At 32.6% G+C, this 15,902-nt stretch overlaps 1 protein-coding gene across 1 annotated transcript; it reads right to left on the bottom strand.

The window, feature by feature from the left end:
* Window positions 1-1,123: 1,123 nt before the first annotated feature.
* On the bottom strand, window positions 1,124-13,981 carry LOC123311997 (regucalcin-like). Its single transcript, XM_044896163.1, has 6 exons — window positions 13,665-13,981; window positions 7,747-7,911; window positions 6,098-6,310; window positions 4,968-5,180; window positions 3,133-3,314; window positions 1,124-1,451 (listed from the first exon to the last, which is right to left on the bottom strand). Exons 2-6 carry the CDS (start codon window positions 7,901-7,903, stop codon window positions 1,287-1,289), a joined length of 930 nt encoding a protein of 309 aa, XP_044752098.1. The 5' UTR covers window positions 7,904-7,911; window positions 13,665-13,981; the 3' UTR covers window positions 1,124-1,286.
* Window positions 13,982-15,902: the final 1,921 nt, after the last annotated feature.

Here is a 15,902-nt window from a genome sequence, read left to right as displayed (position 1 = left end):
TCTGGTGGACCTGCTTCGAGTTCAAAGATTATAGAGTTAACTCTATAATTTTTGAAGTTGATGGTCTCTAGCCAGGGAAGGATAATGACACCGTACTCCAGATGAGGTGAACATGAGTGGTGTTGGTGTACCGCAATTTACATGTCTCAACTGAACCTGTTCATAATAATAAGAACTAAAATCGCATTCTTCTTGGGTCTTTATGCAAAATAAACAATATGGAAGAAGAGACAGCTCATACCAATGAATATTCAGGAAATATGCCATTATTTATGCATTTTTCTTCTCATATGATTGCTCGTATTCTTGAATAAGCTTGCGCTCTACCTTGAGAAAAGCCGAAGACCTAAACTTCAGAACGTCTGAGGGTGAAACCAGTCAAGAGAAGGTGTTGAATTTGTTCATAAAACAATGGTAACCAAGGTGCAAATATTCCATAAATAATATTGTGGAAATAAAATTATGTAGGTACTTCTTTTTGGCTCAACATAGCCAAAGGATAACATAGGTAGACTGTGTTCAGAACTGATGGAGGATGGAGTCGAGAGATGACTCTCTTCCTCTCAATAACTTAATTTTTTTGTATAAGACTAATAAGAAAGTTATCAGAGGTATGGTAAAATTTTTGTCAAGGTGTGGTTTTCGTATTGTCAGTGCTTCTGTCGTCTTGTTAATAAATAATTGATAGTGATATCGACCTTGATGAAACACATCTCGCTGATGATATTCGGTATTTCCAATGTCTTTCTTTGTCCAGGTTAAGTGCATTGTTGAAATCGAATTGATGTTCAGTATCTGAGTGGTGCAAGTACAGCGCTGTATTACCCACCATACCATTAGAATCATTAGATCATCACCCGCGGATCTTCCTGTTCATTCTGCCGAATGCTATTACAGTCCCATTTGTGTTGGTTGGGTTATTCTCTTTTGGGGATGAAATTTCATACATTTAATCTCATTTATATTCAAATTAACGTATGTTAATGTTGTTTTTCACTTCTGAACCTTATGATACTCATATTTTGAACGCCCCTGTTATATTATTTATGATAATTCTATAATGCTTTTTGCTGACTGAGCTAGAATGACGGGGCATTCTTCAGTTATCTTCGAAAGAATATTGTCTGTTTTAAAAAGTGCCTTTATTCCACAAAACACAATACTATATTTTTGCCTCATGAATGTTTATATCAAAAATAACAGTGGTAAAAAAGACCACCGAAAGGAATAAAACTTTTCATTATCTATAAAAGAATACAATAAAACTTGGAATACTTTTCTCTCATTTAGAACCTGAAATTTGACATTGGTAATCCCTTAGTGCCCAGTCCAGTAATTTTGTAGATGCTCCCGTGGTCTGGGGGATTCAGAACTATACCATCTACCAAGAATTTCGCAGAGGTCACATAAAGTTCATCCAAATTTGATCCACCCCATGCGACTGAAGTCACCTGTAAGATAAAGTAAATATATTAAATACATACGCAACAATAGAAACGTACAGTTGAGTTCTTCGTATTACTCAATAACCTCTTATAAGGCGTAAGGTGTTGTAGTTGGCGCATATAAAATCAGTCGGTTATATTTAATGGGTGTTATAGGCATTTCTCTGATTGTTTTTTTCATTTATTCAATATTATGCAGAAAGTTCTACTATTTTATATTTTGAAATACACACACAGAAGTATTGCATCTAAAAGAAATGAGTTTTCCAACTCGATATAAGTCGATATACAGGGTGTGACTAAAATGATATCATTAATCAGGGGGTGATTCTTTGTCATATTTCATGAAAAAAAGTTCATATAGACGTGTGTCCTAACTTGCTTCGTTCCCGAGTAACGGAGGTATCAAAGTGTTACTATAAAATAGGTTTTTCATTAATAACTCCAAAAGTCTTCACGCCGATTTTGATGAAATGTTTGTTAGCAGTAACAATGGGCTTTTCCTTTCATGAAATTAGTTTTACGGATTAAAATTCTAGTGTCATCACAAAGGGTTACCTCAATGATATTTATGGTAGAAAACATGTCGGCCACTTTTATTCTATTAGTTTGATATTTTTATTTAAATAAACAATTAATGAAAATTATTAAAAAATCATCTTTAAATACATTCTTTCATGGTAATGCACTAAAATTGAAAAAATAATTTCTTTCATTGTTTGATATACAAATCTACATGATTCTGTAACCGATTCAAAATCTTGCCGTGCAACGTGCAAGATAACCAATTTTGTATCCACGGTAAGCCTTACAGAATGAAGTTGATCAAATAATGAAAGAAATTCTTTCGTTTTTTTTTACTTCATGAATTAATAGTGCATTAAATTTGATGTTTTCATTGTTTTAATGCCTGTTGCAAGAACTTAGGTAATTTTTTAATAATTTTCGGTTCGGTAATGAATTTATTTGATGAGACAAAACCGGGTCAATAAATTTTTAACGATAAAGCGTCAAATCCTTCATTTGAAGCTGAAACTGTTTCCTGCAGACTGAATTAAACGAACAACTATTGTTTCCATTAAATATGGTTACTTGAAACGCAAACCCCGTTTAATGAAGAATTAAAATTTTAAAGGTACCATTACATTAAAATGGACGTTCCTGAAACTGGGTGTATAATAATATATGTTTATCTATAACTCGGTGTTTTCTGTGGAAATTTTATTATTTTCCTTGAAGATATGTATTTAAGAGAGCTTACTTTCAAAGATATTTTAGAAATCAATCTGTCTATTACTTTTAAGAGCTACATATAATGCCTCTAGTTCGAATGTGTCAAAATTATCAACATGTGGGCAACTTTTCTAATGCCCGGTTCTTGCTACTTCTCCAATATACTCAGGAATGGAATAATATAGTTGCAGAGATTTTCATTGTGAAAGCCTGGTGCATGCCAAATCGTTGATCGGAAAATAAAATTTTGCAAAACCCGCTGTGAAAGGGGTTGTTAAATTATTGTTGCCTATTTATGGGTACGTTTTTTCTTCCTACCATAAAATTTGCCGCCGCTCGGTTTTAAATGTAATGCAATGAGAGAACAGGAAGAGAAAAAATTGATTAACTGAGGTTGCCAGGCTGGATTAATGATGAAATCAAAATTTGCTTTATAAACCCTAGTTTCAATTACCTGTTTAGCTGGTAAAGATATAGTGTCCAATAAAGTCTCAGGATTTTTTGAGTCGATTTTAATTACTTTGTTTCCATTGAAACAAGCTACCCATAAGTTTTCGTCTTCATCAATTGTCATACCATCTGGTAAACAACCATTCAACTGGTTCTTCTCGAATGTGAATAGTGTTCTTCTATTAGCTAAAAATAATTTATTGCAAATGTGAATTATACTGCATAAAATATAATATATTCAAGAGATGAACAAATCGAGAAAAACAATTCCTTTTCTTCAAATTAGTTTATGAGGAGGAAAATATTTGAAATTAGGGCGCTGCCAACCCAAATGGTGTCTTGGTTCATCGACTCGCCACATTGAATGAAATGGTTCTATAAAACTTCCTTCTTGGGTATTATGTAATTGAAGCTTGAAGCCAATAATTATAATAGAGTTATTGTGCCGAATAATAGAGTTTACCTAAAAAGTCGTTTCCATGGTTTATGGATAAATTTTTGAGATTATTTAAAAGCGCAATAATGAATGGTACGATACCGGGTAAACTTTTATTATTCAGAAGAATTCTATTCAACAGTTCTCCTACAGCAATAAAAAAATATATTATTATTATAAGGTGGTGATTGTTGAACATCCACAGAGCGTTTATCGGCAATTTTCGATTGCTTTCAATTTTCAGTCAGCCAATGGAGTGTAATGAGTGTGTGTTAGTACTATATGTTTGGCACCTAAGTATTCGTCCCTAATATATGAATAAATTGTAAATAGTAATGGTAATCAAATCGACTTTCAGTGAGAACTCTTAATGATTTCATTGACTACTTTTTCCTGTCCAATATCGAATTAGACTTTCCACCCAAAGAGCTCAAATTTTTACGTTAATTATACATTTCAATTACATGTTATGTACAATTTTTTTATAATGGCTCTGCTGTCCTGCACATATTGAAGGAAGTAAAAAAATATAAAATGAGAAGAGCGAATCATTTCATATATATTGTGGCTTAGTCCTCATGAGCTACCATTGGCTCCGTCACTTATTGCCTTTTTTTTGGTGTGCATCGGCATCGACTACAAAGGTCATTAGCCGTTTAGTAATTTCAACAAAAGCGGACATCAATAAGATGTATTGAAGTATCCACTTATTCCTTTATTTCAAGTCTTTTATCGGAAACATTTTCGGCCAAAATGCATTAAAGATTGCTCTCTTTTTCTCTAACCTCTTGCCAACGTAGATATATGTATATGTCTTACAAGCAGGCCAGGAAATCCACCTTTTCGGCCGATTCGTTTTGAAAAAACCATAATACAATTATTAATTAATTTAATAAATATCGAGGCTAAAAACTCTACTATTCGCTATCGATAAGTTGAATCGGTACTACCCATCCCTGACTGTGCTAACCCCACTTTTGTCAAACTGTCGACTGACGTAGATTTGTTTGTATTTGCGTTAGTAAATGTAAAAAATCTCGATTTTCTGAAGCTTTTTATTTCCTATTTCGAATCTAGTTCCCGGGTCGAGAGTATTTGCTTATTCGTCTTTCCTTTGGCATTTTTCGCGGCCCTCAACATGCAGCGGTTCGATCACAGATATCAATTTCCCAACCCTCTAAGTCAGCTGATTTTCACCTCTTACATCTCCCACTCCGGTGCTTACAAAAGTGGTGATGTTCATGGCGTTGAGTGTGAGTAAATTAACCGAATTATCAATAAAACCAAGTACAGTATAACTTGAGCTTGAAGGTAGTTGCATTTGAGATTTTCTGTTCAATCGCGGAATTCAAAATTCCACGTAAACATCAAACATCTAACGCAAACCATTGATGCGTACTTACAGATATCACCATTTGACGAGTCAAAGTCTAACTGATCAATTGTTCCTTTCATGGAATCTATATAAAAAAGTTTTTTATTATCTCTACTCCAGGCAAGACCATTTGAAATTCCAATTTGATTGAAATGTTTTTTCAATTTCCTGTCTGCATAACTGTAAAATGATCCCATGTTCGGCTTCACTTGTCCATTGATTTTCTCAACACCCATAGTTCCTACAACATGAAGTCATCATTAACTTGTGGATTTGCGCTCATATTAATTCGAAACCTTTGGCTCAAGATTTACTTAACTAGAACAAAATTGACATTATCGTTGGATATTATTATACTTCCTGAGTACATAATTACTGTTTGTTTACTGTTCATTTTATAAGGTACAGCATTGTTATCGACTGGGCAATACTAACTATATTCTAAAGTCGAAATGAGAATGCATTGGCTGTCTATATAAAATAAAATATTTCCACTAGTTGTCATTATTTAATAGTGGGTTTATGGAGCGTGTAAGAATTAAGACCTAAGAAAAGAACCAATCCAATTTGCAGATGGCGTTCACGTGATTGCCATACGCCTATTGGATCAGTGCCTTCTATGGAGGCTACCCTCCATGGTTCCTTCCTTAAGTCTTAGTTCTTAGAACCCTGCATAAACCCAACATCAATGTAACCTTCGTATATTCAAGTCCAGGATCCATTGAAATACTGAAGAATGAAGAGAAAATAATGAAAAAAGCAATGATTACCAAACTAAGAATCCGTATTGAATGAATGTAATATCGAAATACCCAATTTGTAGTTAAGTCTTCATCCTTTTATTAGACTTCTCATTCCTGTATGTTGTGTTAGTTCAAAGTCAGTGTGTTAATCTTATTGGAGAGGTTATTATTAGACTGCTTCGGTTCAGTTCAACGTTCTAACGAACTTTTTTTTATTATGTCTTGATAAATGTCATTAATTTTGTTACTCAGAAAGAAACCTAATTATCATTACCTTTCTTTTTCAGGAAAAAATGGCTTATTATTTTATTATCACAGTATTCGCATGTTTGATTATATTTTTAATGCATAAAAAGTGCTTTTATATAACTTAATTTCTCAAACTATAGAGATTTCCAAATTCTAATATTTTTACCTGCCCACAGTCTTCCGGACGTATCACATTTTGCATCGTTGAGTCTATTTTCCATACTTTCAGGAGACTGATGATCCACTTCAGCCAACATTTTTATTTCTTCAACTTTATCACTTTCACCATCCCAAACAACAAAAACAATATGTCTACCTAATCCTACTACAAATTTATTCACCTCTCCTTCGACAGGAATAATGAACGAAACGTAGGTATCTGAAAAAATAATTGGTCTCACTCTAAGTACTTCTTATAGTGTAGAAATCAACGACAAGTTAATTTATTACTTAGTATAAATCGATCGATGTTCTTTAATTCATGATCCATTGATTATTTTTCGATCAACACTATTGAATTTTCGCATTAGGAGTATATACGGGGAATATACGGGAAATTGATACTACATACTATAGTATCACAATTTTTAATTTTGCTCAATCTATAAGCAACAACATCCAGAGATTCGTTTACGTGAAATACACTGTACAATATCCAGTGGAACTGGTAAGGTAAAAAAACAGATTTCACCAATATTTCACATCAACAAAAATTTCTTCATCATAGGCCTAATATCAATCAATTCGATATTGGATCTGTGTTCTCAAGCAACATATTTTTTAAAATACGTTAATTGAAATTCTTTAAAATCAAGTATATGCAAAACATAAAATCCAGTTTAGCAACTGGGAGAAAAACGCGAACTCTGCAGACTTCAAGCTGTTATTTCAAAATTCACACACAACTTACCACAGTCAACAGAATAGATATTACGAGAAATGACATTATTAAACACACTGTATGTGGCTTATGCCTCGACAACGGGGTATTTATCATAATGCAAAAAATGTTTCTCCCGATTTCATCTACAGGAATACATACTCGTATGTTTGTCCAGTTCGTGGCGAAACAACCTGTATATTTACTCTGTTGAAGATTAGTGATGAGTGTTACTTTTAGACATACATAACAGTTTGCCAGAAATTGACTAAATTTTTCAAGGAATGGGGGTAAAAAGCCATATTTGATATCTATAGATTATTGGTTGACTCTTACATTATCCTCTGAAGAAACTACTTCTGTAGGCGGTAATGTATCTAAATATACTAAAATGGTTGAAATTCGGTGGTATTTTTTCAAAAATTGTATCAATTGTTTTGTTGTGACCTTCAGGGGACAAAATATTTGAAACACTCCCAATAAATTCGAGCTGGGTATGTACCGATTATCGAGAAATGTTAAAAATGGCTATCATTTCGAAAATGATAGAGTTTTCAGTCAGGTGAAATTCTGATTTTGTAAACGACTATGTTTCAATTTCAATATTGTAGAAGGTTTACCGGACACACTGTATAAACGCACGTCGCATGTTTTCATTCCGAAAACCGCCAAATTTGCCAATAATATACATATTGGCTTGGAAATGAGGAAAGAAACAGGTTTTTTATTCGAAATATTGATGAATTTTATTTATATTTTGTACTTCTTATGATTAAAATATTAACTGAATTATAGAAATAAAGATTATATAAACATGAAGTTTTTATCCTCATCATTCATTGTATATTTACATTCAGTATCCGAAATTATATGACTGTTTGACTTTTATTAAATGTATGATTTCAGGTATACTTTTATTTTTTAAGATTTCTTACCGAAGTGGGCTTTGGTGTGTTTTTTAGTTGAAGGATCATATTTGTTGATAGTTTTGGAAAAAATATCTACAAAGTAGAGTACTTGAGCTGAGATATCCCAATGTGGTCCTTCACCTAGCTCTATATTCTCGATGATTCTCTCAATTTTAGGTGCCATGGTTTCGACTGCAATGAGAAAAACAAAGAAATTATTAGAATATTTACATAATATTAGTTTATTAGTATTTTCCCCAATATTCTTCATCGTTAATGTAGAAGAGAGTTATGAATTATTGGCCACTAATTATAAAACAAGGGTCAACCTGTATATGTATAGATCACAATTTTATGTAGGTATGGTATACAGAATCCATCAATCAAGCGCTGGATCTCCGTTAAAGCTTTGTGAAACTGGGAAACAGCCCTAGTCAGCACGTTTTAATTGCAAATGAATCGTGGATTACAGTGGGAAGGAAAAAATGCTGGTAGTATATTACTCAAACTCAATGAGCTTTTCATAAAGGCTCTAATAGGTAGATCCGGTATATCGGTAGATGTGTATGAAGAAGCCTTGACAAGGCGCTTTGTATGCCCGTTTTCTATAAGCTGGCCAATGACCTAGTATAGTCAGAGCCACACATGTGGCTTCTTTCTCAAGAATATAGTCATAATTTTTATTTCTATCAAAGTAGGCGGATTTGACAGGACCTTTTTGAAAATTTTGTTCCTTCCAGATATGCTCTATCGAACTGAAATATCCTTCAGCAATTTTATTGAAACGTCTTATTGGTTTTCCTATTTTCTGTGTAAATTATAGCGCAGACTAATGTTTATTCTATTACGTACCTGCTTATAGTTTAAATTCCACAAATGTTTTTTTTATAAGTAGTTTCGTTGTCCTTTGTGAAGGAAGATTTCATTGATACAAAAATAGAGAAAAGAAATTGGCGTTTTACTAATATTATTTCACTAGAATTTCGAACCGCCCATAAGTAGCCCTACCTATATATATTTCATTTTTATCGGCCACCTTAGTATCATAAATAATATTGAAATAAATGAATAGTGATAAATACATATCTTCCTGGTTCCCATTGACAGTAAAATTTCAAGTTTACGATCACGCAGTATGCATGTAGCTTATCAATGAAATACCATTTTCCAGGGTCTGAACTCAAAAAATTATCATTGATTGGTATTCTTGTTATTTATGAGAAAACTTGATTCACCTCGTGTATAAGATATTCCTCTCTCTTGGAGATAACTCGATGAATAGTATACAAATCTAATAATTCTCTTCGCAGATTTTGCCTACAGTCGATTAATTCGGAGGATTGAAAATTGGGCACAAAAATTTGCTACGACAAATACCAATATAGTATTGCGTTCAATCCTCTCAATTTCTTTGTCACTTTTGAAATAATTCAGTTTAGAATGTTTCGAAACTTTGCAAATCAAATGATTTTAAGTAGGGGAAAAAGGGGTAGTTGGCCCATTTTTTGAACTTTATTTTTTTTAAATTATATAAATTGAAATTGCTTGGCGAGCAAAACTTACCAAGAATACTTTAGGTTTTGGCTTCTCTAAATTACAACAACATAAATTGTACTTCAAATAGTTCTAGGGTAATAATGTACTTTATGCGTTATTGACCCGAACCTGGAGCAACCTTCACCAAAGATCTGAGGTAATTTGCTCCATAATTCAAACAATATATACTTCTAACACAGGAAGGGATAAAATAAAGAAATAATAAGAATAAATAAATATTCTTATCATATTAGAACAAAAATATCGATCTGCTAGACAATTCTCGCAAATATAAAACAAAATGTTTCCCTCAGTACAAATTTCATGAGCCCAGTTCTTGCAACGGAGTGCTTTGATCCCATTAATCTCTTCTCCGACTGTTGGCATATAACTCTAGATACACTCGGCAGAAACTGTCGTCTTCTTCATCATAGGGGTGGTTTTCTTTCTGTTTTTCTAAATAAATTTTTTGTGGCGACTTAAACTTTGGAATTGATTTTAGTTTTCATTACATTGAGAGGTTTCTTGACTTTAGCTTGCTCCTTTTCATTTTCAAGCTCCATTTTAACTGGTGTATCTGCCTGGGTTCTACGTTTTCGATCTCTTGGTGCGTTGCGTAACTCGAGCTTCAGCTTTTGATAGAGGTCGTATTTGTTCCAGAGAAAATAAATCTGCATTTGATTTTGATGGGCCAGCTTCCAAAATATCCTTCTGACAAATAAAAAACCTTCTTTGGCCAACTTGCCCCATTTGACATCCCTGCTGAAAAAGCACTTTCTCTTATTCAGATGAATGACTATTAGCGCTATCAGACGTTAGCAGTAGGAATTAAATCCGTTGGGCCAACTTACCCCTATGGCCAACTAACCCCGGTTTTTCCTATAGATTGTGCAGAATTTGCAGCATTTTTTCATATTCTAACTAGCTTTATAGAACAAAATTTTGAGTCAGTTACCCGCATAATAAACCTCCTTCATTTGAAGAAATTAATTTTGTCTTCGAGAAGGTCGAATAGAGAGTTGTTGAGTGTTTTTCACTCTCATTATAATTTCAGACTCTACCTGGGGCATCGTTTAGGAGCTGCTATCAAGAGTTTCAGAATATTGGAAAATCAGCATTTCCAAACCTAAGTCGCCTTACTATTCTCTATAGAATCGAACCATTTTTAAGATAATCAACTTCAATGAAATATTTCGATCTATCTCTGAATCCCATTTCCGCATTTACCAGTTCTTTAAATAATGAAAAAAACCGGTCGCAATCTCAAATGGATGAATTTTAATATCTAAGGTCCCAAAACAAATTTTGGATGGAATCTGACCCTAACCAGAAAATGCGTTAGTTCAACTTGAAGCCGCTATTTTATTTCTACTGCAACTAAAAATTCATAATGTCGGCAATGGAAAAATTAGAATCAATTGATTGGGATTAGGATCCATTGAATACGATTCAGCCTTTCAGAACTGCGACCATTTTCATCTTTTGTGTGGGTAGACAACTATATTGTTCGTCTGTGAGCTTCTTTGGGCTGACTCACAGATTACAAAGATTTGTGATCTGTGGGCTGACTACAGCTAGTTCTGGTGAACAAGTAGTTTCATTTGGTGTTCTACTCCACAACCATCAGATTCAAAAATACACTTCACCTCTGAAAACCTGTAGGTATGTAAACATTCAAGAATATCGGTAAATCAAGGTTCGTTTTATGAATAATAATAATAATTTAAGGTATATTTGCATCTAAATCTCACAAGATTACGCATAATAATACATATGGAATAAATGAATATGTATATTGAGATGATAGGCTCAGATAGACCATTCACAACAAACCAAATCAACAAATCATATTCCATTAGGTCGCTGAGATCTGCTAAAATGATCTGATTCTTGTTTCAGAAGAATGTGAAAGGTTTAATCAATAAACGCCCATCAAATTTTATGCGAGGAAGGAGGAAGGCTAAGGCTTTTTATGAACTATTGAAATATTTCAATACGTGTGACCCAGGGTTAAACCGGCAATCAGGATCGGTACATCAGAAGAAAATAAGATTTTTTATTCGCAGAAATGTATCTTAACTTGCTCTCGTGATCAAGATACTCTTTTTACAAATAAGAGTTTGCTGTGCTGCTACAGAATATGTCGTTAACTTCTTATTGAAAAGGATGGTGATCATTTTGAGCTATTTTTTTCAATTTCTTAAAGTTATACGTTGTCTAATGGAAAAAAAAAATCAATTAGATTTTTTTTGCCTGTTACATGGAGGAACTAGTTTTCAATTTTTTTTCAAAGCAAACAGATGCATTTTCCATTCAAATGTTGAATTGGTGTGGCTTATACTCGATGAATATCCATAATTAAACTGAATAACATGACTTTCATTCACATGAGTTATTGAACCACATCACATGTTTCGCTATCGCAGGAACATCTTCAGGTGGGCGAATATTTTTGTAGAAAATCAACTTGTATTTCGAGCTAGAATAGATCCACGTCGTCATAGAACACCCAGTATTTGGTCGGAACTAAATTAAATTTAGTCGCAATTTAGTATTTTTAAAATATTATGTGGCCCTCCTACGACGCTTTCGTACATGTTAGTTCAAGAGAAATATCGATTTTCTTCAATTTCAACATGGAATACGGCCGAAGGAAAATTATGTTTTTCCGAACTTCTCCCTTTATACAGGGCTGTTCTACATAATATGCAAGTTTTTGAATGTCTCTACTGAAAGAATCTATGGTTTATAGTTTGGTTTATGGGGTGGGAGTTACATTTCACACATTATATTACATTTCACGGCGATCTTGAAAAAGACGATAGAATGTTTATGTTTCATACTATGGAATTTGATACAGATTTTCGGGGAAAACAATATTATCATATCAAGGGATTTTGAAAATATCTATTAATTTAATTTCTCTTTTAAGAAATTGTACTTTCGTGGTTGAATATTTCTAGAGTATAGAATACAATATAATTGATTATCAACTATCGTAATTTTTTTCTGAAACTTTTTAGGGTTTTCACTCCAATCTCGTGAACAAAATCAATTGAAATAACCGATTGGCTCCTGCGTAAATTCTTACACTGATTTGTCAGGAGCAAATCAAGTAGAAAAAATTGTTGCCTGACAATGAATTGAAAAAAAAGTTATTTCAAATTTTCAATTGATTTTGTTCCAGAGATTGGGAGTGAAAACCCTAAAAAGGTTCAGAAAATGCAGAATCCTCCCAGATTGAATTTCAATCGATATCTATCGTAATTTTCAAAGTTTAAACTAACTACTCAATAGTGGGATGTTGTCTAAGAATAATTCACTGTGCCTTGTGGATAATATATTAGGTATGTTTATGAACAGATGAGGAAAAAGTTCCAGGTTTTTTTGGAATTGATTATCATTATTATACTTGGTGTGAATCAATTGAATTCATAGCTCCATGTATGAAGAAGATATTTATCGGTTAATTTTTCCCTTATCACATTTATCGAAAATTTTGAGTACATCCGGTGTTACATAATACATAAATTGAATGCTGAAAGGTGATAATACTCTCTCTCCGTTTTTTCAAAATTGGTATCTACATGCGAAGTTTTCATAAATTTCATTTCCACCTGGATTCAGAATTTTGAATTTTCATCAGTGGCGTCCATGTTAACATGCCCTGCAATATTTTTTATCATAATAATGGTACGCCAATGTTTTCTTCGAATAATCACTATTTCCATAATAATTGTCTTCTCACAAGAATCACCTTTCAACATTTTTCAGCTCATTTGGTAGTTTTTGATTTAAATAACAAAATGCTTATCCCTATGCGATTTTTTATTTTAAACACAATTCTAAAAAAGGCCCGGTTGCTCAGTTTGGGATTAAAGTTAATCCTAGATTAATTTTAACATTTCCGTTCAATTCTGTCAGGTTAATCTAGGATCAGCTGTAATCTCGGCTTAATCCTGAACTGAGCAACCGGGCCTAATTGTTCGAGCATATTTACAACAAAAATTCTAATTACCTATACCGTCCCTTTCAATTTACAGATAATTTACTTTAACTTGGTTCCCTATCCCAACCATGTGGGATTAAAAGGTTTGTATAACTTAATGGTTATTAAATTTTCCGGAATGAGATAAATTTATTGTTGGTATAATAGAGGTAAAATAGTAGGCATTTTTTGAGTTTTATGAAAATTTCGAGAATATATACTGAATCTGTATTTCAATTTTTTCATATGAATTATTCACATGATATGTGAAAAATCTAACCATGATGCTAATTGAAGATGCCCATATTTCTGTACATACACAGAATTTTATGTATCTTCATTCCTTATAATGAGAAATGGAAGAATATTTACAAATAATCATTCATTTTGATTCAAAATGAACACAGAAATGAATACTCACAATTTCCTTCTTTTTCCTTTCACGAATCACATGCACCGTCTCACAAGTTGTGGTTAATTCTTCGAAGTTCAGAGTAATGCAAGCTTCACTTCATATATTGGAGATATTCATCTATACCGATCAAAGTGCGCTCACCTCGGAATCAACAAAATTGAAGGTTAACGACAGCAAGTTTATATCTTGAACTAGATTGTGACGGATTCCCGAAATTTAGATGGACAATTTCTGTGATAAACTTCAGGTGTTCTATTTTTTTGAGTACAATAATTCACATTACACTTCCATGAGTACTATCTTAAGCGTTATATTTAATGGATCATTGTGACCTTGTATAGGTCGAATAAAGAACAGGACCGTAATTATTAGCACTTACGACCATAATTCAAATTTAATGCCCGAAACAACTAATTGGTAAAAATTCAGCTTGTACATTAGTGAGGTCGTTTGAAATGAAACTTTTCTATCGTTTATTCAATGGAAATCTATAATTAGAAGACGGTATAATTTTTCCACATCTTGAATTAATAGTCTTCTATTCATTTCGCGGAAAAAGTTATGTCATAGTCGTCTAACAATGATTATAACATTATCATCTTAATTAACGGGTTTGAGGCTTCAAATCAAGCAGAATCCCCTGAAATTTTTGTTTTCACTCCAACGAGGAGTTGATAGCTAAAAAGCATAGAGATGTGCACGTTTTACAACAAAAATTATATGGAAATCGAGTTGAGATGAAATTCTCTTTCAGAATTGTCATTTATATTACATAACTTTTAGAGACATTTGAGCTTCAAAACAGATATTCTCTATTTGAAATGATCACATAGATGGTCATAGCTATTTGCGCTATAACGTTAGGAGCATAAAATTTTCAGAAAGTATTATAGAAGTCATGTGAACGTTTTTACTTTAATTTCGATGAAGACATTTCAGGGGGTTTAAAAAAACCTAAGTTTTGATTCAAAATTCAATAATCATTTCAATAATTTCAATAATCGAGTTATTCGAGGAGTAACACTTTGGTAACGCGTTTAATCATCACAAATCACACTTTCAATTCGCCTAAAACCCAAAAATTATTCAAATGTCGATGATTACGATCTGAGGAACTTATATCGAACTGAGCGTTCATATTAAGACAGCCGCAATGCTTCTTGGGTTGCTGAACTCATGAAGAGGGAAGGATCACCTATTATATATTATTTATATTATATATTATTTTATTAATATCTTTGATCTTTAATGTATTAAGAGGTTTTTATAATTCGAAGCTAACCTAACTGTATTTCTGAATTGTGTTCTTCAGTTCCCCCTTTATCATTTATTGAAGTTATAAATCACATTTTTTTCTCCTTCGCCAAAGAAGGAATAATGAATGTATTCTTGACGTACAGAAAGATAAGATCATAGATATAATTTTTGAAAGAATTTTCTGATTGACACTTTGAAAATCTATTGTTGGCAATCGAAATTGTAATGATTATTGTCCAAGTACAGAATTTTTGTAAAAAAACTGCCATTGATGGTAAAGATTTCTTCTGGTTCTGAAGTAAAGTGGAGATGGCTTAATTTGTATAACCTCAACTTAAACATTCCTGAAGAAGCTAATAAAAAAGTTAGCGAAAGCTAGAATGAATTGAAAAAAGTTTTCTAATTCTCCCAGAATCTGACTGTTCTCCCAATAATCTTATTTCACAAAAAACTCACACTCATTGAACAAAATTACAAAATTATATTGGGGAAACTATAACAAAAATCCCAAAAATTAAAATATTTATTCCTCAAATTGAAAATTTTGGGAATAAACATTTCAAATTTATGAGTGAATTCGAAATTTTAATAAAAGCAATTATATAAAAAAATATTCATCAATAACTATTCGCCAGTGTTTTTTTTTAATCTGATATGTTTTCTCTTCTTTGCGTTTATCTCTCCAATCTCTAACTTTTTGGATGGTATTGAGGGTATTCTTGCATTTTTTGTTTCTTGTATTGTTTTCATTACTTACTTCTATCTTTCTTCTTCATCTATTATTTTTCCCTAGTAATTTGTTATTGTCCCCTAAATTGATTGTTCCTGACGTTCAAAAACTTTCTTCGTTTTTTTTTTATCTCAAGACATCATGATGTTTCATTTTGTTTTTCAACATCTCTTTGACCGAATTGAGCATAGTGGCGAACGGCTCTATCTTGATAAACCATGACGAACTTATATGGCCATCTGGCCATCTGTTTTTGA

The sequence above is a fragment of the Coccinella septempunctata genome, chromosome 4 (assembly GCF_907165205.1).
Source record: "Coccinella septempunctata chromosome 4, icCocSept1.1, whole genome shotgun sequence".
NCBI lineage: Eukaryota > Metazoa > Arthropoda > Insecta > Coleoptera > Coccinellidae > Coccinella > Coccinella septempunctata.
This window is presented reverse-complemented; position numbering and strand designations above follow the sequence as displayed.